The 24,565-nt window shown below is 52.6% G+C and overlaps 1 protein-coding gene across 4 annotated transcripts; it reads left to right on the plus strand.

Annotated features, from left to right (window-relative positions):
* Positions 1-24,192, plus strand: SEPTIN3 (septin 3). 4 transcript variants are annotated; one of them, XM_086403087.1, is made up of 11 exons: positions 1-1,362; positions 9,440-9,631; positions 11,433-11,561; positions 12,230-12,311; positions 14,447-14,584; positions 15,869-15,986; positions 16,844-16,939; positions 18,949-19,048; positions 20,276-20,327; positions 20,604-20,697; positions 22,878-24,186. In XM_086403087.1, the coding sequence occupies exons 1-11, from the start codon at positions 3-5 to the stop codon at positions 22,941-22,943; spliced, it is 2,427 nt and encodes an 808-aa protein (XP_086259213.1). In that variant the 5' UTR covers positions 1-2; the 3' UTR covers positions 22,944-24,186. The 4 variants fall into 4 exon arrangements, with proteins under 4 accessions (XP_086259213.1, XP_086259211.1, XP_086259210.1 ...); XM_086403085.1 differs by lacking the exon at positions 1-1,362 and adding an exon at positions 4,387-4,675 and having other exon boundaries at positions 18,952-19,048; positions 22,878-24,192; XM_086403084.1 differs by lacking the exon at positions 1-1,362 and adding an exon at positions 4,388-4,675 and having other exon boundaries at positions 22,878-24,192.
* Positions 24,193-24,565: the final 373 nt, after the last annotated feature.

A 24,565-nucleotide genomic window follows, 5' to 3' on the forward strand; every position in this document is an offset into this window, starting at 1 on the left:
GGATGATCTGGATGGACCACGACTTTGAGATGCAGCCACATGGGGCCCCCGGCCCCAGAAACTCTTCCCGCAGCCACCCGCTGGGCCGCCCGACCTGCCCCTCAAAGCTCCCTGGTGGGGTGTCGCCTCTCATCCCTGTTCTCAGGAAGACCTTCCATCTGGATGCTTTCTCCCCAAGCCACATCCCACAGGCTTCCAGCCGGCCAGGCCTTGGAGCGAGGGCCTGGAGTGTGTCCTCCCAAGAAACTGGCAAGAGCCTGGCATCCAGGAAGTTCAGTTCCATCTCCTTAACAGTCCATCCGCACAGCCAAGCACGGCCCCTGGGCCCCCTGCCTTCTCACTGGGAAGAGCTGTCCAGCCCAGGCAGGGAGGCGGCCACCCACGGAGGAGGGAGGCTGCCCACAGTTGGCTTGTCATCGGTGACCCTAGTGCCAGGGGACAGGGTCCACTCCGAGGGCCCAGGGAACCCAGGTCTGGCCAAATCCAGCAGGATGCCCACAGCTGAGAAGCCCCTGGTGAGCTCGTACCTGACCCTACCGTTCCAGTCCCGCTTGGCTCCAAGTCCACCAGGTCCTGCGGGGCCGGGCTCAGTGGGTCCAAGGCACCCCGTCCCAGTGACTGCACACGTGCCTGCCAGAGCTTCTCCAGGAAGAGGCAAGCCCCGGTCCAGGGGTATCCCGAGACCACGGCTGCATCTCCAAAGGGCCTCCCCTACCACGGGGCCCGCGATGGCCATGGACTTGGCTGCTCTGGATATGAGGCCACGCACAGCCAGCCGTTTATCCACAAGGACTACCAACAAACCCGGCTTGACTGTCAACTTGGCTACACCAAATCCATCCAGACTGGACACAGGCATTGAGTCCCTTGATCTGGATACCAATCTGGGCTCTGCCGTGGACGTGGCTATAGTAGGCACAAGCAAGCCTGGCAGGGGCATGGACTCAGTAACCCCAGACCCGGACAAGGTGGGCAAAGCCATAGCTACAGAGGGCAGAGCCAAACCAGAATTCACCACAGCGGGTGCAGTCATGGAACGGGCAGCCCCAGATCCAGTCAAGCTGGGCACAGCCAGGCCGGACACAGTCATGCTGGTGAACACAGCCAAGCTGGGCGTGACTACGAATTCTCCAGCTCTGGACACAAGCAGGTTGGTCATAGCCATGGGTCCAGCTGTGCCAGTCACCCCAGACCCGGCTGCTGATGAGAGCACACTGGACAGTGTCATTAACCTGACGACCTCAGATGTTGCCACCCAGCCATCAATGCTGAGCCAAAGCACAGACGCAGCCCTGGGCCACCCTGCAGCAGATGCTGCTACGGACTGGGCCACAGAGCTGGACCGGGCCAGAGAAACCAAAGGTAAATGCAAAGAGCTGGGCTGGCGAGGCACTGGACCGCTGAGGGTGGGCGGGCAGGGGTGTAAGAGCCTGGAGATAGATTATGCGTGGCTAGATCTGGAAAGGGAGGGAAGGTTTTTTTTTAAGGTGAGAATGCCATTTACTTTAATATCTATGCATTTGGTTTATTTATCTGGCTGTGCGGGGTCTTACTTGTGGCACATGCAACATGTGGGATCTTACTTCCCTGACCAGGGAGCCAACCCGCGTCCCCTGCATAGGAAGGTGGATTCTGAACCACTGGACCACCAGGGAAGTCCTGGGAGGGAAGATTTTAAGGTCAGAGTTGAATGAGCTGGGGGAAGGGGATGGGACTGAGGGGCAGAACACAAGAGAGGCAGCGTGAGCTGGGTCCCAAACTGCCAGTCAGAGTTGAAGCTGAGGGAAGCCATCAGAAGGAAGGCTTGCAGAGGTAATTTGTGGGAGAGCAATTATGCTGAGTTTGTCCTTTGCCATCTTCCATGACTATTTCTCTGTTCCCTGAAGACCTGAAATAATCAGGTGAGCTATAGGTGAGTCCAGCTTGAAAAGCAACCCACCTACATGAAAATGTAGACCAGCACTTCAGTAAGTGGTGATTTGTCTAACAGCCAACACTGCCAGGCTCCTCCAGATGTGAATAATGATCTCACACTATTAGCGAGACCTTCTGAATCATTCCCATTCAGCCTTTCAGGAAGATAGCTGTTGCTTTTTCCTTTTTTTTTTTTTTTAACATTAAAAAGTTTATTTATTTGGCTGTACTGGGTCTCAGTTGCAGCATGCAGGATCTTCGATCTTCATTATGGCATGTGGAATTTTTCTAGTTGCAGTACATGCAACATGTGGGATCTTAGTTCCCTGACCAGGGATCCAACCCGTGTTCCCTGCATTGGAAGGTGGATTCTGAACCACTGGACCACCAGGGAAGTCCTGGGAGGGAAGATTTTAACTCTTAGTTGCAGCATGTGGGATCTAGTTCCTTGACAAGGGACCAAACCCAGAACCCTTGAATTGGGAGCTTGGAGTCTTAGCCACTGGGGGGAAGCCCTGATAGCTGTTGCTTAAAAGGTGTCTTACCTGGAATTCTTCCTTGGTTCCCTAGCCCCAGCACTGTAGTCCTAAAGGGTGACTTGGAGATTTGTATGTCAGAAGTCGGACACGAACTATAAACAGGTCAACACAAGGGCCAGAAGTTCATTTGGTCTTTGGAGGCTGTGACTTGCCTAAATCACATAGCTGACACGTCTAAAGTGGCAGTAGTGGTAGAGAACCCGCCTTCAGTGCAGGAGATGTATAGTAAGAGACTCGGGTTTGATCCCTGGGATGGGAAGATCCCCTGGAGAAGGGCATGGCAACCCACTCCATGGGCAGGGGAGCCTGGAGAATCCCATGGGCAGAGGAGCCTGGTGGGCTATAGTCCATAGATGTCTCAAAGAGACAGACTGAAGCGACTTAGCATGCATTCATGCAAGGTAACAGGGACCCAGCAATTGGAATTCTTCTGGCAGTCTCATTCCCAACCTTTCAAAGGCTCAGAGATTCTGGGTCTGGCAGATGCTCAGAAAGCATCTGGTCCTGTGGCTTACCTGGGGTTCGAGGTTGTCAGCCCCCTTCCCACTGCACTCTGCACACTCAGTCTGCGGGAGCCCACTCAGGCTCTTGTCTTCCCTCCTCCAGGACCCCAGCTCTCTCTCCATCTTCAGCCCAGCCCTCTCTTCCAAAATGCAGGTGTGGACCGCCAGCGGCCTGCCGGACCCCTCCGCCCAGACAGCTCCCAGGCAGGTCCAGAGGCAGCCCTTTTCCTCCTGACTTCTGCCTTCCCCGATATCACTCCCATAGCTGCAGGTCCCACCCCACTAGAGACCCAGGCATCCTCCTCTTTCTTTTCCTTCATCCCAGTCAGTCTGATTCCAACTCTGTGACCCAACCTCCTCAGTCCTAGGCTCTGTGTCCCTTTCTCTCCATCTCTGCCCCTGCAAGGCCACTCTCCCCCTTCAACTAGCATGAGATGAGGGACTCATCTCATGGGAGCACTTTCTGTTTAACAGCTGTTGGTGACTCACCATTATCTTCTTTTAAAGTCCAGCTCCTTAGCTCGACTCCCAAGGCTGTGGACTTCTCCAGCCTCTTAGCTCTGTATCCGTCTGGAATTTTCCTTGCTTCCTTGCACGCAGGAGCTCTGTTGTCCGCAGCACCAGGCAGCTCTCACTTCTGGTCTCCTCACCACAGCCCTCCTCTCTCCATGGAACGATTTCCCTTCTTCCCGCCCACCTACATTTGCCTTTCCATCTTGGCCCGCACCCTCTCCAAGAAATCCTACAAAACCCCTCTTCTCAGGGTGCCCACCTCCCTGCACCCACAGTTTCCCTGTGCACACCCTACTCCCTGTGTTAGGACAGTCCAGCTTTCTGTCTTACCCCACCAGACCCAGAGCTCTTTGAGGGTAGAAACCATGGTCCTTATTCCTGTGTCCACCTGGCCTAGCAATATGCTATCCATTCATGTGGATTAAATGCAAGAAAGATTTTTTTTTTCTGACCCGTAAATTGAGGCCCAGGAAAGAAAGTTCCTGACCAGTTCAAGGTCATAGGGCTGGTCATCCCAGAGCCAGGCCTGGAACCGGGGCTCCTGAATCAGGCAGGGTTCTACCGGCACCCACGCCTGGGCAGAACCCCACGGAATCAGCCCAACATCCCAAACACCGCGTGACTCACGCTCGCGCACCGCATCCCGCAGCTGTCACCGGTCCCCCACGCCCCCGCCCCACCCCAGCCTTAAGAGAGTTAGAGGCCGGGAGCTGGATCCGGGCGGAGGGATGGGATCGGGGCGCCGCCCCCAGCCCGGCATCTCGAGCCTGCGAGGCCCAGCGCCCCCGCTCAGCCGGCGCTGGGTGCCCGCGCTCCCGCGTGCGGGCGGGCGGGCGGAGAGCCGGTGCGGGCGCCGACGCCGTGGGAGGGGGAGGGGCCCTCGGCGGGGCGGGCGGCGCGCGGGTCACGTGGTGCGGGTGGCAGCGGCGGCAGCGGCGGCGGCGGCGGCATCGGTGCGCGCGGGCAGGGGCAGCGCGGCGCCGAGCCACGGAGTCGAAGTCTCGGGCGGGCGCGGCGGCGCGGGGCGCTGGGGCGGCGCGGCCGGGCCGCGGGCCGGGCGGGTGGGCGGAGAGCGCCGAAGGGCGAGGCCCGGCTGCAGGGGCTGCTCGGCCCAGGAGGAGCCCGCGTCCCGCTCAGCCTTGCAGCCCCGCGCCCTTGAGCATCTTCCCGGAGGAAACCGAGACAAAGGAGGATTCATGTCCAAAGGTAAGGAGGCCGGCCGGGCCATCGGCGTGCGCCGGGAGGCGGAGGCTGCGGCCCCTACCAGCCCAGCTGGAGATGCTACCGGGGAAGGGTTGATGCGCGGAGGAGCCCACGCACGGTGACATATGTGCACGGTGGCACACTCCCCAAGATGTCCAAGCCCGGAGAAATGCACAGACGGGAAGGTGGAGAGACACGGAGACTCCCGAACACGCAAGCGGGCACCGCGATGCGCGCTGGAGCACACTGAGACGTGCACACACATGCACACCACGCACAGGTATCGGTACCACCTACAGCCGGGCTCAGAGACCTGTGCGCTGACACATAGACCCCTTCCCCCACACACAGGGGCGGGCGGGCGCACGCTGAGACAGGCACCAGCTGGTGGTCTCCAAGGGAACTCGTTGGCCTCCAGAGGACTGGGATGGAGGAAGGGGTATATATCTCAGGGCCCTTTGCTTCTGTGAATGGGAAAGTACTAAGATATCTTTTGTGATTTCTCCGCTGAGAGCCAGGGGCTGGAGTTGGGGTGGACTGAAATTGCCTCTGCGGGTGGGGGTGGAGTCTTAAAGACTGCTGGGGTCTGGGGGTTGGGAATGATCTCCGGATCCGGAAGGAAGAGCCTCCCCACCCCCTGGATCCTCGCGAAGCCAGGAAGGCAGGTGCTATTCTGCTATTCTGGAAAGGTCCCCTCCCTTTGCGGCCACCTTCCCAGCAGAGGGGTGGGGTCCCTGGGCCGGACAAAGACAAAGCCCGTTCATTTCCCTGTAAAAGAAAGCACCAGGGCTCTTGCTTGGCAGGGAGGTGGGGGCGGGGCGGGGGGTAGCCGTTTCTGTGGGGACTAAGCCAAAGCTGAGCTGGGGATGGACAGGGTCTCTCCCAGGGGCACGGTTGGGGCAGGTGGCTCCCAGCAAGAGGTGCTGCAGGCCAGGCCCCGAGAAAGCTGGGCGCTCAGAGGGAGCCCCAGGAACCACAGAGGCAGGATGGCATATTTGAGTTACATCCCGCTGTGAGCCCATCCGGAGCTCTTCCCCACCCCTGGGGAGCTCCTCCTCCAATCCCTGTTGTGTGGGGAGGTCTCATAACAGAGTCTGTCTCCGAGCCTGGGGCCCACCCAAGAGCCATTTGCTGGGTGGGGGGTCAGCTGCTCCACCAGGGGAGGAGCATCCGGAGGAGGAGAAAGGTGATGGCTCTGAGTAACATCAGCCTTGCAGTGAGGCTTGCATCCGTTCATTCATTCCTGAGTGAGGCTTGCGTTCATTCATGCATTGCTGAGTGCCTTGTTATACTGGGTACATTGGGGCACAGAAATCCATAAGACATGGCTCCTGCCCTGAAAAAGGGTGGCAACTGGCATATGTCCAGTGCCAGGTTTATGCCCACACTTTTGTGTAAGCATCAAAGCAACCCAGCGAGGTCGGGACTGTCCCTGTCTTCCTGAGGAGAAGACTGAGGCTCCCGGAGGCCATCCGCCTAGGAGTCAAGGATGGGCCAGCTGCCCGTCTGGAGCTGGCATGGCCTGACCTGGAGGGGCTGCAGGGGCAGAGGAGGGAGCTACAGAATTTAACTTTGGAGCTGCCTACGCCCTGTGCTCTGGAGGTCTCCTCAGCAGACAGTATGAGGCAAGGACCTTGTCTGGGGTCTAGCAGTGTCCTTGGCGTTTAGTCTAGGGTTTGGCTGGAGTCAGCTCTCACTGGAGGGCCTATAGAATGGCCCGGATGGGATGGAGTGAGTGAGTGAATGAATGTAATGAGTACAGAGGTACTCAGGGGGCTGAGGCAGCACAGAAGGGAGGCATCCACGTGAGATGGGAAGGCGGAGGCTTTCCTGTATAGTGAAGGAAGGTCGACAGGGGCTGGAGTGGACAAAGGGTCTTCCAGCAAAGGCTGTGACACCGTGACCGGCCGCAGGTTTGCAATACTTGTGGCTGATGGGTGGTTGTCGTTAGCACGTGACTGGCATGTAGTGGCCATGTGGTTGGGAGGGGCATCTTGCCAGCAGGAGCTCTGTGGGTGCTGACAGGTGCTCGATGGAGGAATAAAAGTGGACTCTGCTCCCGGTCTGTTGGAGCCCCTAGAAGTTGCCGGGGAATCTGGTCAGCTGGCCTCTTCTCGAAACCAAGTTGTGCTGGGGAGTGGTCTTTGAGGCTGCTGCGGTTGATAGGCCGGGGCTGAGAAGGCCAGGGTGAGGATGCAGACTTTATAAAAATCCTTATAAAAACTCCCATAAATAAATACCAGACTCATTTTCCAGGTCTGTAGAGTAAGACCCTGCCCCTCCAAAACACACACGTGCACACAGATGGCTCCATCTCACAACAGTGGCTGTGGCGACCCAGTGGGCTGGCCGTGGACGGACCCGGGGGATGGAGAGGACCGGCCTGGCAAGCAGCTGGATAGGGAAACCAGGGCATTGGCCCCAGTGCAGGTGTGCTGAGTCGGGCCCGGGAACCACGTGCAGAGTGGAGGCGCAGGCCAGGCTGCTGATAGTCAGCTGCTTCAGGCCCGAGCCAATCTGGGTGCCTTCTGAAGCCGCCTGGCTGGCAACAACTTCCTGGGAAGCAGGAGGGAACCACGCCAGGCCCTGGGGAGGTCCCGAGACTCCGTCAGATTTGGCTGTGCCCGCGGATGACAAGGAAAGAACGGTTTCCGGTGGAGAGTCATGCCAGGACCAGGGAGAGGACCAGGTGGTGGGAGAACAAGAACAGACTCCTGGCTGGCTTTGAGGGTGGGGGAGGGAGGTGCTCCTGTGCCCTCTCTCTCTTTCCCATCTGCTGCTCCATCACTTCTCCCTGTGAGCCAGAGACCCTGCAGGGTGGTAACCAGGAGCCATAGGATTCTAGAATGGCCAGGCCGGAAGGGGGCCTCCAGAGAGCATGGAGTCCAGTGACTGCACTGGGTGATTAGCATCTCGGGCACCTCCCTTTAACAAGTGCTTTCTCATGTACCACTTCATTCCCCCTCCTGGCTGGGAACTGAGAAGGGGCAGGACCAAGAGGGTTTGCAGCAATGAGGCAGAGTGGGGGTGCATCTCACATGCGGGGCTCCCCACAGCCTTCGTCACTATCCTGAGAAGTTTACAGAAGAGGAAGCAGGTGCATGGGGGCAGGCGGTTCACCTGAGGCCACAGAGAAGGCAAGTCACAGAGGCAGGCCCTTCCCACGTCACCACACACACCGGTCTTATCGGGAGGGAAGTGGAGATGCCATGTCCCGAAACCCACCTTGGAGGGACAGTGCCCTGATGGGGGAACACAGATTTCTCATGTGTATGAACATGCCCATGATGCGCCAGACCCAGAAGGGTGTTTGCCTTTCTCCACTGGGGAAGGGCTGTGACCTCAGGCTCTCCTTTCTCCTGTTACCCACCACGCCAAGAACACAGCGTGTCATGTCATCTTAGGCCCATGACTGCCCCTACTTGGGCCTCATCCTCTCCTCATTGGTCAGCAGGGGAGACTTACTCCTCCTCAGATTTAAATCTAAGGCTTGGAGAGGACTTCCCTAGTGGTCCTGTGGTTAAGACTCCATACATCCACTGCAGGTGGCATGGGTTTGATGCCTGGTCAGGGAACTAAGGTCCTGAATGCTGTGCAGTGCAGCCAAACAAAAAATTTGAAAGCAATAAATGACTTAAAAAATAAGGCGTGGAGGCTGTCTGGGGAGCCTCAGGGCACAGAGACCCCTACTTTGCACCAGTGCTCATGGAATAGAGGGGACACAGACTGGGAGACACGATTGATGCTCACTCTGCTGAGTTGAGATAGCCCCATGTGCTTCTTTCTTTCTTTTTTTTTTTTTTGCTTCTTTCTTTAAGAAGATTGTTTGGTTGCATCAGGTCTTAGTTGTGGCACGCTGGATCTGTCATTGTAGCTCACGGGCTGTTTGCCGTGCACGGGCTTAATTGTTCCTCAGCAGGTGGGATCTTAGTTCCCCTACCAGGTATTGAACCCGCACACTCTGCATTGCAAGGCAGATTCTTAACCACTGGACCACCAGGGAAGTCCCAGACCCGTGGGTTTCTAAAAGACAAAGCAACTAGGGCAGGAACAGGCAGTCAATAGACATTAGGTCCAGAATCCTAAAAGGTCTTTGCTTTGCCCTTTATTTGGGTGAGGCAGGACTCAGGTTGGAATAACCCCAGACATCTCTTAGGTCAGTGGCTGTCAACTGTTGGTAGTGCCAGCCAACATCTGGCACGGTCTGAAAATGCTTTTGATCATTAAATTGGGAGCTACTACTGGCATAAGGAAATGACAACCCAGTCCAGTATTCTTGCCTGAAAAATCCCATGGACAGAAGAGCCTGGTGGGCTACAGTCCAAAGGGTCGCAAAAAGTCAGACACGACTGAGTGACTAAGCACTCACAGGCATTTAGTAGAGGCCAAGAATGTTACTAAATGGACTACAATGCCCAGGACAGCTCCCTGCTCTAATTATCTGACCTAGCATGTCAATAGTGCCAAGGCGAAGAAACCCCTGGGTTAGAGACACAGATGTGGTGCTTTGGAGCAGCGAGGTGCATTTGAAAGTACCCCAGCAACGGGAGGGTCTGGGTACTGGTCCAGATTTTCCATCTGACTTGTTCTATGTTCTCAGGCAAGCCCTTACCACTGCCTCCCACTCCACATCTATGAGATGGGAGACCTGTACTGGAGGACATCCACGGTCCCGTCCAGGCCTAATTCTGTATGATTGTGTATCCAGAGACTAATACTGTGGTGTCCATGTGACCTCAGCCTGCCCCTCCCACCTTGGCTTTGCAGGGCTCCCGGAGACCAGGACGGACGCAGCCATGTCAGAGCTGGTGCCCGAGCCCAGGCCTAAGCCGGCAGTGCCCATGAAGCCCATCGGCATCAATCCCAACCTGCTGGGCTACATCGGCATCGACACCATCATTGAGCAGATGCGCAAGAAGACCATGAAGACCGGTTTCGACTTCAACATCATGGTGGTCGGTATGGAAGCCGTGGGCTCCCTGGAGACCCTGGTGGCAGGCAGCACCCTTTAGAATCCCACTTCTTTCTTTAGGATGGCCTCAGCCCTGGCTTCTTTAGGATGAGCTCTTTCTCAGAGGAAAGATCTCAGCGTGCTGATCACAAAGGCCTGACTCCTTTCTTCCCACACGGCTGGCTGATCTGAGGGTGGGAGATGTGAATGGATGATGGTCAACCTGGCCCCGGCACCCCCTCTCTGTACAGACAGCCTTGTAGCTGTGCTCAAGGCCTGGGAGCACCACCCTTGTTCTTCCCCACCTTCAAGAGTTGGGGGGGATCAGAGGAAGGGTGGTCTTCTTTCTGATCTTTGGTAGTGCTTTCAAGCTTGAAGAGAATTTTCAGGACATTGGTCACTAAGTAGGGTCACTGGACCACAGAATATAAGAGCAGGGAGGGACCTTTGCCTTTGATCACAGTGACATATTTTCTCAGTTGCTGAAACTGGGATCTGGGAATCATCCTTCTTCCTCCTGCTTTATCCCCCAATCCAGTCGGTCATTAAATACTGTCAATTTTACCTCACAAATATCTCTTCCAGTCTGTCTACCCTCTCCCTCTCCACTGCCAGCACCCTGCTACTACCCTGGGTTACCACGTCTACCTGACTCAGAGCTGCTCATACATCTGGGCCAGAGTGTAAATCATCTGAAACATCTTGCTCTAAAAAACATTGGCTAAACTAGACAGCATGCATGATGACATTGCTTCTTTTTCTCCTGGTTCTCCGTCTTCTTCAATCCACTGTCTCCCAGTGACTGAATAATTTTTCTACCCTGCAAAACTCATCATCACCCATCCTACTTAATAATCTTTCATAAGTTTAAGGGTTTGAATTCCTAGCGTGGTCTGGTAGTACTTCTCCACTCATCTCTTACCACTTCCCATGTAGCATCTTTGTTGTTATTCAGTTGCTAAGCCATGTCTTACTCTTCGCAACCCCATGGACTGCAGCACACCAGGTTCCCCTGTCCTTCACTGTCTCCCAGAGTTTGCTCAAATTCATGTCCATTGAGTCAGTTATGCTATCTAACCATCTCATCCTCTACCACTCCCTTCTTTTTTGCCTTCTTTCCCAGCATCGGGGTCTTTTCCAATGAGTCGGCTCTTTGCATCAGGTGGCCAAAGTATTGGAGTTTCAGCTTCAGCATCAGTCCTTCCAGTAAATATTCAAGGTTGATTTCCTTTGGGTTTGTTTGGTTTGATCTCCTTGCAGTCCAAGAGACTCTCAAGAGTCTTCCCCAGAAGCACAATTCAAAAGCATCAATTCTTCACTTAGCTTTCTTTATTATCCTCTGATTCTTGTGCATGTTTGAGAAACACTCTGCTCAGACCAGTGGTTTTCACCTATCTTTTAGTTATGGAGCTCTTCCTTGGAATGAAATCTTCTTCAGAAGCGCAGTGTCAGTATGCAAAGCAATTCCATCTTTAAGTGTGATTAAAGACTAAAAACTTAGGTCAAGCAAAAATGAAATGGAAAACCAGTATGCAAGTGCAGAGGTTGCCCCTTTCCCAGCGCTCCCAGGGCTCTGGAAGGAGAGAATGTGCAACTCGACTGACGTTTCCCCAGGTCCTTCACCAGCAAGTGGGAAAGCATTCCCATCCACTCACTCTCCCTGCTCAGCCTCTAGCCTCTCCAGTGAGTGGTCAGTGAAGGACTTGGATCACAGCTCTAGAATTCTGTAAGCTCAAGGGAGAGATGCTAGGCTTGGGAGCTGGGCCTGGGGTCTCCCTGCCTTCTCATCCTCTCCCTGTCTTGCTGCAGGTCAGAGTGGACTGGGCAAGTCAACATTGGTCAACACCCTCTTCAAGTCCCAAGTGAGCCGCAAGGCCTCCAGCTGGAACCGGGAGGAGAAGATTCCCAAGACAGTGGAGATCAAAGCTATTGGGCACGGTAAGGACCCAGCAGGGACCATGACGGGCGTTTTTCCAAGGGCCTCTGCCAGAAAGGGGGAAGAATGGGGCCTCTGGGGGGTGAGACAAATGACAGACAGCCTGAAGACAGAATAGAATTAAGCCCTTGAGCAAGACGGAGCCAACTCTTTTGACTGTAAGTCAGAAAAGGGGGTGTGGGAATTAGAAATGATGGAGGACTTGAGTGGGATGATAAAGCCTGGTGGATTTTTTTCTTTTCATTAAAAAAAAATACTTACTATTTTTTATTTGGCTTCACCAGGTCTTAGTTACAGCACGAGGGATCTTTAGTGAGGCACGAGAATTCTTCACAGCGTGCAAAGAGTTCACGTCTGCAATCCTAGTTCCCTGACCAAGAGTTGAACCTGGGCCTCCCTGCATTGGGAGCATGGAGTCTTAGCCACTGGCCCACCAGAGAAGTCCCAAGACTGGGTAGATTTAGACAGACAGAGGGGTAAAGAAGGCATTCCGGGTGCAGGGAACAGCATGAACAAAGGTGTTGAAGTGTTGAGGACCCTGAACTTGATTTTTCCAGTCATCGGTCCTGTAGAAGTAAGGAGCCCAGGTCTCCCCCAGCTGGTAGGCAGTGGGACACCTGGCGTCAGCTGGAGGAGTGACCCCCGGGTGCCTTCTCTGTTCACTCCCCAGTGATCGAGGAAGGTGGTGTCAAGATGAAGCTGACTGTCATTGACACCCCGGGCTTTGGAGACCAGATCAACAATGAAAACTGGTATGTCTGCCTGTGTGTGAGACCTCCATCCTAAAGACTGCAAGGCAGACACTGAATGTGGAGCAGATTCACTCAAACTGAGAACCATCTGTGCCCTCCATGCTGAGGGCTTAAGTGGCAAGACTTGCTGAAGAGGGGAGGGGGTTGTTAGGAAGCAAGCAGAGAGGACCAAATGGGGCCCAGGTGTGAGGATAGAGGGGGACAGAGCAGAGGGAATGTCAGCCGAGGCATTGCCTGGAGATGGGAGTGGGTCAGGAGCTGGAGCAATGGAGCAGGGGGAGCTGGGGTGCAAACCCAGGCGGACCTGGAGGTTGTGGCAGAGAGCTTGGCCTGAGAGCCAGGTGTTGGCCACCTAGACAAAGAGAGGGTGGGAGGAAAACATGGGGGAGAGCAGTTTCCATGAGGAGAGAGCCTCTGGGGATCCAGCGTCCAGCCAAAAGTGGGGAAGTACACTGCCCGGGTGAGGATGGAAGTGTCGGCCTTGAACAGAATGCACAGTGCCTGCCTCATGGTATGGCCAAAAAAAAAAGAAGAAGCACAGTGTAAGAGTTCTGAGTTGGGTCTTATTCACTCTCTTACTGAGGGCTCCCCAGGTGGCTCAGTGGTAAACAATCTGCCTGCCAATGCAGGAGACACAAGAGATGCAGGTTCATTCCTTGGGTCGGGAAGATCCCCTAGAGAAGAAAATGGCAGCCCACTCCAGTATTCTTGCCTGGAGAACCCCATGGACAGAGGAGCCTGGCGGGCTGCAGTCCCTGGAGTCACAAAGAGTCGGCACAACTTAGCAACTGAGCACGCACGCACACACTGAGGACTGTAGTCTGAGTCAGCCGCCCAGAAGGCGTGGAGGACCTGCTCTGAGAAGGTGGGCGGAGGCCAGTATGCGTGTGCTTTTTGACTGGGGATACGTGCAGCCAGGCATACATCTCAGCAGAAGGCTACTGCCAGTCAAGAGGAACAGAGATCTCTGTTAATGATTTTAGTGCTTTTCTAAGTCGGGGAAGGTGTAAGAATTTGGGTCCAAAATTTTTTTCCTGAAATACAACTATTGAAGGGCCTGTTTCCCCAAAGCACAGAGAGCCTTATTTGTTCTTTGTCCCGAATTCCTTCCAGGATATATTGTAGGTCAGTGACTACGGTGGCTAATGACTTAATCCGTGTAAAACCAGATGGCAAGTGACACTCCTTGCTTTACAGAAGGTTCTGGGCAGAAGTTTGCTCCCAGACAGGGGTGAAGACAGCTATGCCTCTGTGAGGGAGCCTGGGCTGCCCCAGACAGACAGGGCCTCTCAACAACATACCTTGGAATTGGCTGTGTTGATCTCAGAAAGTGGCTGGTCACTTCTTCTCTGGCTGTCCACACACTCCTAGAGAAGGAAAGGTGACTATCACAGCAACAGCATGATAAGGATGAATTATTGCGCTGGGATGATTATATGCTTGTGCTTACCCTGTGGATTATTATAGTGCCAGGGTTGAGAGCTTTCTCTGCGCCATTTCTCTGTTCAGACCAATGTTGTTGTTTAGTCCTCAGTCGAGTCCGACTCTTTGCAACCCCTTGGACTTGCAATAGCCCATCAAATTCCTCTGTCCATGGGGTTTCCCAGGCAAGAATACTAGAACGGGTGGCCATTTCCTTCTCCAGGGGATCTTCCTGACCCAGGGATCGAACCTGCATCTCTTGCATTGCAGGTGGACTCTACCACTGAGCCACCAGGGAAGCCCCGTTCAGTATTATACCTCTGTTCTAATTCTTACATGACTCCCTCCAGGCACCTGTTGTTACTCTCTTTTCACTTATGAGAAAAGAGCTTCAGAGAAGAGCAGAGACTTCCCCAGAGTGGCCCAGCTAGTAAGTGATGGATGTGGGGAAAGTGCACTGCTGTCAGGAGTAGGGTGGGTTTCTGCAGGTTCCCATAGGTCAATCAGGGGGCTCGGACCCCAGAGGAGTTCTGCCCTTGCTAACAGGGAAAGCCACCCATGGGGGCCAAGGGAGAATAGTCAACAGGTCACCGAGAGCCCTCAGGAGGCAGGGAGTGAGATGGAGGTGAGAGCCTGCCTCCTGACCCTGGTGAGAGGAGCTCCCGGGTCGTGTCCTTCTGAGACCTCCATCTGCTTTCTTCCCCCTCCTCCAGCTGGGAGCCCATTGAGAAGTACATCAACGAGCAGTACGAGAAGTTCCTGAAGGAGGAGGTGAACATCGCCAGGAAGAAACGCATCCCTGACACTCGTGTCCACTGCTGCCTCTACTTCATCTCCCCGACCGGACACTCGTATGTGCCAGGCCTGCCCCTGTCCCCCAGCCTGCCTCCTTTGCATCATTTGGTCCCAACCTATAGTGAATGAGTGATATCTAGACTCAGCTGGGGAGGTCAGGTGGGCCCCCACATAGTCATGGCCCTGGGAGTCCCTCAGAGATCCTTGACAGGAGAGAGAAGCTCACCATCAGCCCTTATGCTGTCCATCGGTGTGTTAGCACCATAGCATCACTGTGCCAGCAGACAGAAGTTGGTTGCTGTGGACAAAGGGCTCCTCGTTTGTTCAATAGATACCTGCTATGCAGAGGCCTGGGGTCAGGGGCAGCAAGAAGGATGAGATGGGAAGGGCCCAGGCTACTGGATTGGGGCTGGTGTTCAGGTGGAGGTAGGGAGGGGTGACCCAGCTGTAGGCATTTGGAGGGTAGCCAGCCCAGCAAGAGGAGCCAGGTGTCCAGCGATGAAGGCTGACAACCATCGGGCATGCCGGGAACTCTGGTTGTGAGTATCAGGCAAGGCTGAACGATAGGGAGTGCCACTGGAGAATGGAGCCATCCAAATAGACAAGCAGGCCACCTTCCTGCTGGGGAGGTCTCCTAACTGTCACTGAGCCCAGCGGCTAGGCAAGAATTTCATTCTTGAGACGATGGCACAGCGCGGCAGGCCCCAGGTTTTGGAGGAGCCAGACGTTCAGCAGGTTTTCAACGGTGCAGCTCAGGAACTCGGCAGGGAAGTTAGCGTTTATCCCTCCCTAGAGCCTGGACCCAAGGTCAGAGCAGGCCAGCAGGCAACCTGACTTAAATGAGTCTGGTGGACTTCAAACTACAGCCAGATTGGGGCCCCAGAGTCCAGAGGCCCTCGGGTAGGGGAGGGGTCAGGCCCCAGCTGGACCCCTGCAGGACTACTGTAGGGGACCGGGGGGAGGCCTGTCCAAAAGTGCTGTCCAGTAGGCAGAATAGACACACATATGACCATGACACAAGGACGCATGGGTGGGGACAACAGTCCATGGCTGTTCCCAGGAGAAAGAGATCTCAGGTCAGAAAAGGTGTCATGAAGGAGTGGTTTGAGTGGGGCTTAAAGAAAGCCAGGATATGCCCCAGAGCCCAGGGAGAGAGAAAGGGAGTTGGTGGGCCACATGTGGGTAGAGAGTTGAGTTCTGTTCTGTAGACAGGTGATGGTGGCTACCTCAGCCAATTCCCAGCCCAGTCCTCCTGTCCCAAGGGTGCCCCTGGAGTGGTGGCAGTGGCTGAGTGGGGGAGGGCATGGTGGCTCTGACACCCCACCTCCTTTGGGCCCCAGCTTGCGACCTCTTGACCTGGAGTTCATGAAACACCTCAGCAAAGTTGTGAACATCATCCCCGTCATTGCTAAGGCTGACACCATGACCCTGGAGGAGAAGTCTGAATTCAAGCAAAGGGTGAGAAGGCCCCTCCTCCTTTTCCTGTCCCCATGCTTGCCTCTCCCGTCTGGTCCAAGCCCTCTTCTATCCTTTATTACTATATCCACCTCCTACCCCACTTCCCACCTGGCTCCTTCTCAACTGTTAGAGAGGCAAGGCTGGTGGAGAAGAGAAGTTAGCGCGGCTCCAGCCTTCTCGCCCTCCAAATATCTGCAAATACCACTAAATGCATAAATCACCTCCAACGTGAGAAACCACTTCGCACTGTTAGGTTGCTTGAAGGACGAGACTAATTAATCAACCACCCACTGGTCTTTATCGTTATTTTCCATAAGCTCTGTCCTGTGCTGGACACACAGGGGACTGGGTTGGGGAAATGCCGGAGAAGTATAAAGACGGTTGCTGCCTTTGAGAAACTTCATCAAGGAGATTACGGAAAAGCACTGGGTGACTTCCTGGAGGAGGAGACTTAAGCTGAGCTTTGAAAGAGGACAAACAGGGAGAGGCTGGGGGTGGCGAGCTGGACCTCTCCTCCCTGCCAAGAGGAGAGAAACAAGTATGGCATGAGCACTGCCCACATGGCATCTGTTCTCAGTGGTCCTGCTTGTCTGGATCCTGATCTTACACCCTGAGAGGAATAGACCGCACCCCCGGATTCTTCCTTGTGGCAGGCTGGGGTGGGCAGTGGTAACTGTGGGGCTGGGGCTCCCATTCATTCAGGATCCTCCTGCTGCCCAGCGCCTCAGAGTTCAAAGATGACTGCCATTTACCCCTCCGGCTTCAGTATGCACACATTTGCACAAGCATGCACATGCACACACAGCCCTCTCTCTGTCCTGACACTTGGCCACCATGCTTCTCCTCCCCACCTCTAGGTTCGAAAGGAGCTTGAAGTGAATGGCATTGAATTCTACCCCCAGAAGGAATTTGATGAGGATTTGGAGGACAAGACAGAGAATGACAAAATCCGGGTAGGTGCCTAGAAGTCTGTTCATCACATAGATGCCCACATTGGTCCCCCTGGGATATGTATCATGTCCCACTTCTGTTTTTCCTCCTGCTTTCCCCTTTCCACACTCCCTGCCCCACCTTGCCTGACCCAGACAATGGGAGAGGATGAGGACTGGGGGCCCTGACTGTGACTGTAAAGCCAAATTCTCCTGTCCATTCCCAGAGCTAACAAAAGCCTCTGGTTCCCCCACCAGGACAACCAAAACCAAAGTATGGGGTGATGGAAGGATACAGGCAGAAAAAGCTTCAGGCAGAGCTCCTCCTCAGTTTCTCCTTCCTTAAAATTCAGAGATCAGGCTAGATGAGTGGCTTATCGGCTCTTTTGCTCCCCTAGAAGGACCCTTTAAAAAAGCTAAGTGTCAGGCAGAGTCCAGGATGTTGTTGTTCAGCCGCTCAGGTGTGTCCAACTCTTTGCGATCCCGTGGACCGCAGCACGCCAGACTTCCCTGTCCTTCACCATCTCCCGGAAGAATTTGCTCAAATTCATGCATTGAGTCGATGATGCCATCCAACCGTCTCATCCTCTGCTGCCCCCTTCTCCTCCTGCCTTCAATCTTTCCCAGCATCAGGGTCTTTTCAACCCTAACTCCTGAGCAGCCCCTGAAGTGTTTCCTGGGAATCTTAAGGCTTCATGAAACCTGGCTGGGAAACCCTTGACATTTATGATTTCCGAGATCCCTCTCAATTCTGAACTTCCACCGTTCTGTGATTTCTCATCAGAATCCTGGGTTCTAGTCTGAGCTTTCCCACTAATCGCTGTAACCTGGGACAAATCCCTTGCTTTGGCCTTGAGTCTCCTTCTCCATCAAGTGTGGTAACCTAGGAGAAGCCCCTCACCTGATGTAGTTGAGACAGGTAGTTCATTGAAAAAAATCAGTTGAAGAAATCATTTTAAAAATGAAGATACAAATCTTAAATGTTTTAAAATAGATGTTTTACTGAATTATTAAATTATCAAAAACACATCATGTTCATTAAACATTCTTTTTATATAGAGACAAGGCCTCTTCTTTGGAGATAAGCCTACTCTTTTTTTTAATTCAGTGCTTTTTTAAAAAAATAATAATACATTTTTTACTACTTCTAGTCTCAGTTGTGGCATGCAGGCTTTTCATTGTAGCTTGCTGGCTTCTCTTTAGTTGGGGCCAGAGCACATGGGTTCTGTAATTTGCAGCATGCAGACTCTCTAGCTGAGGAGCTTGGGCCTTGTGGCATGTGGGATCTGAGTTCCCTGACCAGGGATCAAACTCACGTCCCTTGCATTGGAAGGCAGATTCTTAACCATTGGACCACCAGGGAAGTCCTGCCAAATCCATTCTTAATGCAAAAGGAACTCACCTTTATCAAGTCTTTCTGAAACATTCCATTTTCAGAGAACCAGATCTCCACACTGATATGTCTGTCCTCAGCTTATATAGTAGTTAATTTATCCAAATGCAATAACAGTACACACCAGGCAGATCAACTTGGGAACAGACACCTGCTGGAGCAGAGGAGCCTGGGTACATCAGAAAGTGGCCTTTGAACTCTGGCAGGGCAGCAGGTATGGGCCTCTGCCAGTGCGGGAGACCATGTAAAACTTATTACTTTGGCTGTCCATTGGGTGGGTGTTGTCTAAGAGGTCTGTCTTTCTTGACTAGCTCACAGAGTTGTTCCAAATCAAACCAAACCCTGTTAAAAGTACAAACCCTGCTAAAGAGTACAAAGCATTCTCCAGTTGTGGGAAAGCTGATTTACTGAAGTTAACCAGCCAGGCAGGGGAGCAATCAGGTCTGGGACCCTGGGACTTCAGACTCCCAGTCCAGTGCTCTTTTTAAGAGACAAGAGCCTGGCCTCTGCCATCAGTGGGATCACTGAATGAGCTTCAGAAATGTGCAGTTCAAGGTTAGAGGCCCAGGACCGTATGCCGTCCGACCCTTGGAGGCGCAAAGAGTAGAAGGATGACATGTGCGTGTGTCTCCTCTGTCAGCAGGAGAGCATGCCTTTTGCTGTGGTGGGAAGTGACAAGGAGTACCAAGTGAATGGCAAGCGGGTCCTCGGCAGAAAGACTCCCTGGGGCATCATTGAAGGTAATTCAATGCATCTTCTTGAAGAACTGGTTGCCAGTCAATTATGGTTATTAATTAAGCATCTGTAGGTCAAGGCACAGTCCTAGGATGCAAGATATAAAATGAATGCCAGCCAGAGCCAGCCAGACCCTGCCGTAAGGGGCTTACAGTCTAATTGAGAAGCTGAGACTCCTGAGCAGGAAGCAATAAAAGATGGATTTAGCACCTGACCGGGAGGCACTAGCTCGAGGGTCAAAGGAGTTCAGAACATGGAGAGATTAATAAGGATCAGAAAAACCAGAGAAAGGTTTTCACATGAAAGGAGGCATGATCTGAAAAGCTGCTGAAGGGTTGTTCAGATGTTGCCATTTTTATTTTATTAAGAATGATGTGACCTTGAGAAGGTCACAGTGATTCTGAGAGCTCTCAGAGAATCACTTCGGTGATGAATTCATCATGATACCCTCTGAAGGGGGCAGGGTAGGGATGGAAGCCCTGTTCTCAGATCATCCTCGCTGAGGCACTTGGGTCTCAGGTTAAGTGTCCTGCCAAAGATCACATGACTTATTAGTGGTGAAACCTGGATTTTAGACCTGGATATTTTGAGTTCAAAATCAAGTTTATCCCATTATATCATGTTGTCTCTTATTTTTCTATCTTTTGTTGGGATTTTTTTAAAATAGCATTTTCTCATCAATTGCATTGAATGAAATTATAAGAATATCTGTCCTACCCATAGATTATGAGGAAGAGGGCTCATGACTTAATTCTCTTCGGCTTCCATCGCCTTTGTCAAGTGATTTGCAAATAGTAGGCACTTGATCTATGTTGAATTAGATTTATCAAGCCATCATGACCTTTTTAAGATGGCTCGATTATTCTCTCTGTGTGTTTACTGTCTTCCAATCAGATTATAAGCTCCTTAAACATGGAAATTGTGTCTTCGGCCTTGGGCAAGTTTCTTAGACTCCGTGTGTATTAGTTTCTTTTCCTATAAAATGGGGAATATAATACTACCTATGAGCTATTATTCCATAGAGTCTAGAATAGTTTTGTGCCCTTGTTGCTGCTTCATGAATCCTTGTTCAATGAGTAAAATCCAGTGCAGTCGAGTGCCAGGATGAGCACACCTCTGGAAGGTGACAAATGCCCGGCCCATGGCTCAGTCCATGACCTGAACAGAAATTCACCTGCTGGTATCTGCGTCAGTGAAGTGACCACCTGTTTTTGTTGTCTGTTTGTTCACAGTGGAAAACCTCAACCACTGTGAGTTTGCCCTGCTTCGAGACTTTGTCATCAGGTAAGATGCACCCCTCCCATCCGATGGCAGGTTTAATTATTTGGGGTCCAGAGGCCACTTGTTCAGATCCACTTCCTCGGTCCCCACATCCCTCTGACAGAGCTTCTGCCACAGTCCCAGCTCCCATCTTGAAGGACAAGGGGCTCAAGAGGTGTCATTGGCTCTCTGGTCCCAGTCACTGGGTCCAGACCCTGGAAGTGATGTGTTGACCTCAGACGTGGGTCCTCTCTCCCTCATCCTGGCCCTAATCACATCCCTCTTTCTCTTGCCCTTCAGGACCCACCTCCAGGACCTCAAGGAAGTAACACACAACATCCACTACGAGACCTACAGGGCCAAGCGTCTTAATGACAATGGAGGCCTCCCCCCGGTGAGCGTGGACACAGAGGAAAGCCACGACAGTAACCCATGACGACCCTTTCTCTGTATCATCACACATACCCACTTCCCCACACACACACATCCTCAGACCACCACCCACCACCGTCTTCCTTTCTACTCTGTCCCACAGGCCTGTCTGGTAATTGTGGAGCATCTTGTCTACAGTGTGTGTGTGTGTTGTGTGTGTACGAGAGATAGTGTGTATGTGTGTGTGCGCGCATGTGTGTGTATGTGTGTGCACCTGTGCAGGGCTGAGGTATTTATACTGCCTCCCTGGAAAGTTCCTAGTAAGCTTGGTTCCTCCATGGCTGTCCATTATCTGTCTCCTTTCCTTGTGTCCCAGAACAAGGCCGTGTGCCTCACTCAAGAGGTCTGGGGGAGGCTTCATTTAAAAATGATGGGAGCAGGTGAGCCTCAGGTAATGCTTTCTTATCTCTGAACCCACCTGTGAGCAGGGACTGCAGAGATTCTCCAAAGACGGTCTGTGGAGCTTGACCTGGGATGGTGGGGTGGGGGGAGTTGAGGACTTAACCCTCCCTGTAAGCTCGGGGTGGTCTGTGGTGAGGCTAGGACTTTTTGGGAAAAGAAAGATCAGGGGAGAGCAGAGAAGTCGGCCAGTGCTGGGCTCCTGCAGAATTAGTGCCTACAAGTGGAGGAGAGCTCCACCCTTCGGTCTGTGTGGCATTCACTGTCCAGAAGCTACCACCTGTCTCTGTCGCAGACTGCTGCTTTCCACATGTCCCACCCCCAGCCCCCCGCCTCACTCTCCTCTGCTCCCCTCTTCTCTCTTTCTTCCCTTTCCCTCCTTCCTTTGTCCTGCCCGCTCTGACTTCTTTCATTTCCTTTCATTTCCTTTTAGCCTAATCCACTTGAGCTGCACTTCTATATTTAGGATTTATGTCCAGGTTTCTTCCCAAAGTGACTTTAGGCCACTTAACATCCCCAGTAAAATCACAGGACAGTACAAAAGGGGATTACAAGGGAAATCAGATCTGTAGAGAAGCATGGGAAACAGTTTCTGCAGTTGAGCGATGAAAACGGCCCTGAGCTTGTGGGCAGCCTTGCAAAGGACGGGACACAGCGAGTTATGTGGTTCCCAGTGTCTGGTTAAAGAAACACATGTGCTGGTCAAGTGAGACAACCTTTGTTTTAGGTGTCAGGTCCTAGCAGAACTGAGTCTAAAGAAGTATCAAGAACAATATACAGTGTTTGTCTTTCTTGGTCGTTTGGCTTCAGAGACAGTTTTGAACCTCATCTCCCTCCTGTCCATCAGGATTCTTCCTCCTTAAAGCTGGCTTCTCTTTCTCCTCCTTGTATATACTTGACCTCCCTTTCCTTCTCTTCTATTCTCTTTCTCGTGTTGAAGCTACTTGCATTTTTGTCTGTCTTTCTCAGCTTTCTGCACTTCCTCACCCCTGTAGATATGCCCAGTGACACTCACAAGCCTACATGTAGCCTTTTCTTGCCTTCCCCTTCAGACCTGTATTTATTAATGCATATATTTTCCATGTTGTTTGACACACAAGTTACTCTTTCTCCTTTAGTCTGTAAGGTGGCTGAAATTTCAAGCTGGGGAAACAATTTAGCCTCAGTCAAGGGGAAAAATTGATACAGTTTACAGTAACCTCTTACAACCTCCTGTTTCATCTCCTGGTCCAACCCGAGGTGTTTTACTAGTCCTCTACAAATCCCAGCATTTATAGGCCCTTATCACTCAGGTGCTAGGAAAACATATAGACTTAAGACCAAGATTCAGCAGACCAGGAGAAAGAGGTGGGTGATCAGATTGCTAGTGGCCCCCAACTCATGGTCTCCAATCTTTCCTGGAAGCTCATTACCATTCCAATCCCCATCTTCTCTCACCCACACAGTTATCCCAGGTTAGGCACGAGTCAGAGCAGAACAGCACAGGGTTAGAGTCCAGAGGTTGCTAAATTTCAACAGAAGAGGGACCCCTGGCTTATATGAAGACGTGGGACTAGACACCTTGGCCTCACAGGGGAGGTCTGGGGTGGGAGTTGGGGGGCCCTGGCGAGGCTGAGGAAGAGAATAGGAGAATGATGCCTGGGGCTCCTCAACCATGGTCTCAGCCTCCCTGGAGAAGCTGTTCTGTATGTCTGCTGCCAGCTGCCGGTCTCCACACCCTCAACCGTTCTCAACCCCCTGCAGGGAGAAGGCCTCCTGGGCACTGTCCTTCCACCCGTGCCGGCCACCCCCTGCCCCACTGCAGAATGAAGGCCATTCCGAGTGCCGCTCCTCCCTCCATCCCGCTCAGCTCTTCTTGCTGCAGGGCCACGTGCTCTTTAGCGCTGTGTTTCGGGCCCACCACCACAGCCTCTCAGCCCTCAGCAGATGGGGGGGCCAGCTGCCTCTTTAGGACAGTTGCTGCTTCCATTATCCACACCACCCCTCTCCTCCCAGTGGAATGGAGTTCCCACCAGCACTGCCCCCCTCTATCGTCTGTGTCAGCCGATCCTATCCCATCCATAGGGTGAAAGAACTCACCAAGAGCTTCTTCTACCCTTGCAAACCCATATCAGCTACTTGTAACCATCTCCAAGGGATATGGTGTTGCTCCCTGTCCATTCATCTGCATGAGCGCTCTTGACTTCCTTAAAGGGTCAAGAAAGCAACTTTTCTGCTTGTCGGATTTGTTGATGTCAGCTGTGTGAGCCCCAACGTGGGACAAGGGTGTCTCCATTGCTTAAAGCTTATTTGTAAGGATGGGTCACTCCAGATGTGGGGGAGCAAGGGCTAGGATCACTTTTTAAAAAAAATCACCACTGGTGACTGACCCAGAGTGTAGCCCCACACCCTCCCTACCCCATATAACAGCCATTTAGGAATGGTGGTTTTCCTGAAGAGACATTCCTGGAGTTGACTTCCTTATCCTTAGATTTTAAATAAGAACTAAACACACACACCAAATTCTAGAAGCTCACGAGATGTTGAACTCTAGGAAGAAAAAAACACCCTTCTGTCCACTTAGCAATAAGAGGGAATCTCTTCCCACCTACCCTGGCTATCCTACACCCCACCCCTCCCCCACTCCATTAATGTGAGTAATGAATTAGCCTGGCCACAGTTGGTCACTGTAGGCTAGTGGAAAATCCCCAGTGGAGGGCAAAGCCCTCCCATCAGATGCATGAATGTTTGCGAATGTTGGCTGCCACTGCCCACCCCTGCACCGTGTCTTTATGGACTACCCCTTGCCCACTGCCCGACCACTTCCACCTGGACACAACTTGCTCAAAGGCTGGTGACTTGTGGGCCATTCATCTACAACCAAGTCCTGATGGAGCAAGAGGCCCAAGCCTAGGGGATGCAAGAACGACCCATTTCTTAAATGTTACCAGCCAATCTTTTGGTGACATTACGGTTAATTTTCCCAATTGAAAGTAAGCCAACAGACACTCAAACTGGTTGTGTAAATGTTGCTAGACTTTATGTGTTGTACAACTAAACATTGCTGTTTGAACAATAACTGTCTGAACTGTGTTTTATTTGTGCTCCTCAATCCTTGGCCAAATTAGCTATTACATCATCTCACTTGTGGAGGGTGAGACAGGACCATGTCGGTAAGAAGCAGACATAGAAATTAGAGATGGAAAAATTTTGTTCATCTTCAGTTGGCAAGAAGTTGGTCGCCAGGCATTATTCCCTGGAGTTTTGTATCCAAAATAAGTTATAGATCTTTCACACGACCTTGAGGGATGTGGTACTCTATGTAGCCTGTCTCCTCCAATGGAAACAATGCTTATTTTCATTCAGTTAATTTCCGAGCTTTCCCTCCTCCTTTTTCCAAAGGCATAAAACCAAAACTGTGAGAGGAGTGGATCCATCTTGCTAGAAACCTA

Source organism: Bos grunniens, chromosome 5 (assembly GCF_055505025.1).
Source record: "Bos grunniens cultivar Pamir isolate PY7600 chromosome 5, Bosgru_T2T1.0, whole genome shotgun sequence".
Classification (NCBI taxonomy): Eukaryota; Metazoa; Chordata; class Mammalia; order Artiodactyla; family Bovidae; genus Bos; species Bos grunniens.

Excerpts from the sequence above, each read along its gene's own strand:
- SEPTIN3 (XM_086403087.1), top strand. The coding sequence starts at position 3 with ATGATCTGGATGGACCACGACTTTGAGATGCAGCCACATGGGGCCCCC. Across the intron at positions 15,987-16,843 it reads AGTCTGAATTCAAGCAAAGG|GTTCGAAAGGAGCTTGAAGT; the intron begins GTGAGAAGGCCC and ends CCCCACCTCTAG. Across the intron at positions 16,940-18,948 it reads CAGAGAATGACAAAATCCGG|CAGGAGAGCATGCCTTTTGC; the intron begins GTAGGTGCCTAG and ends CTCCTCTGTCAG.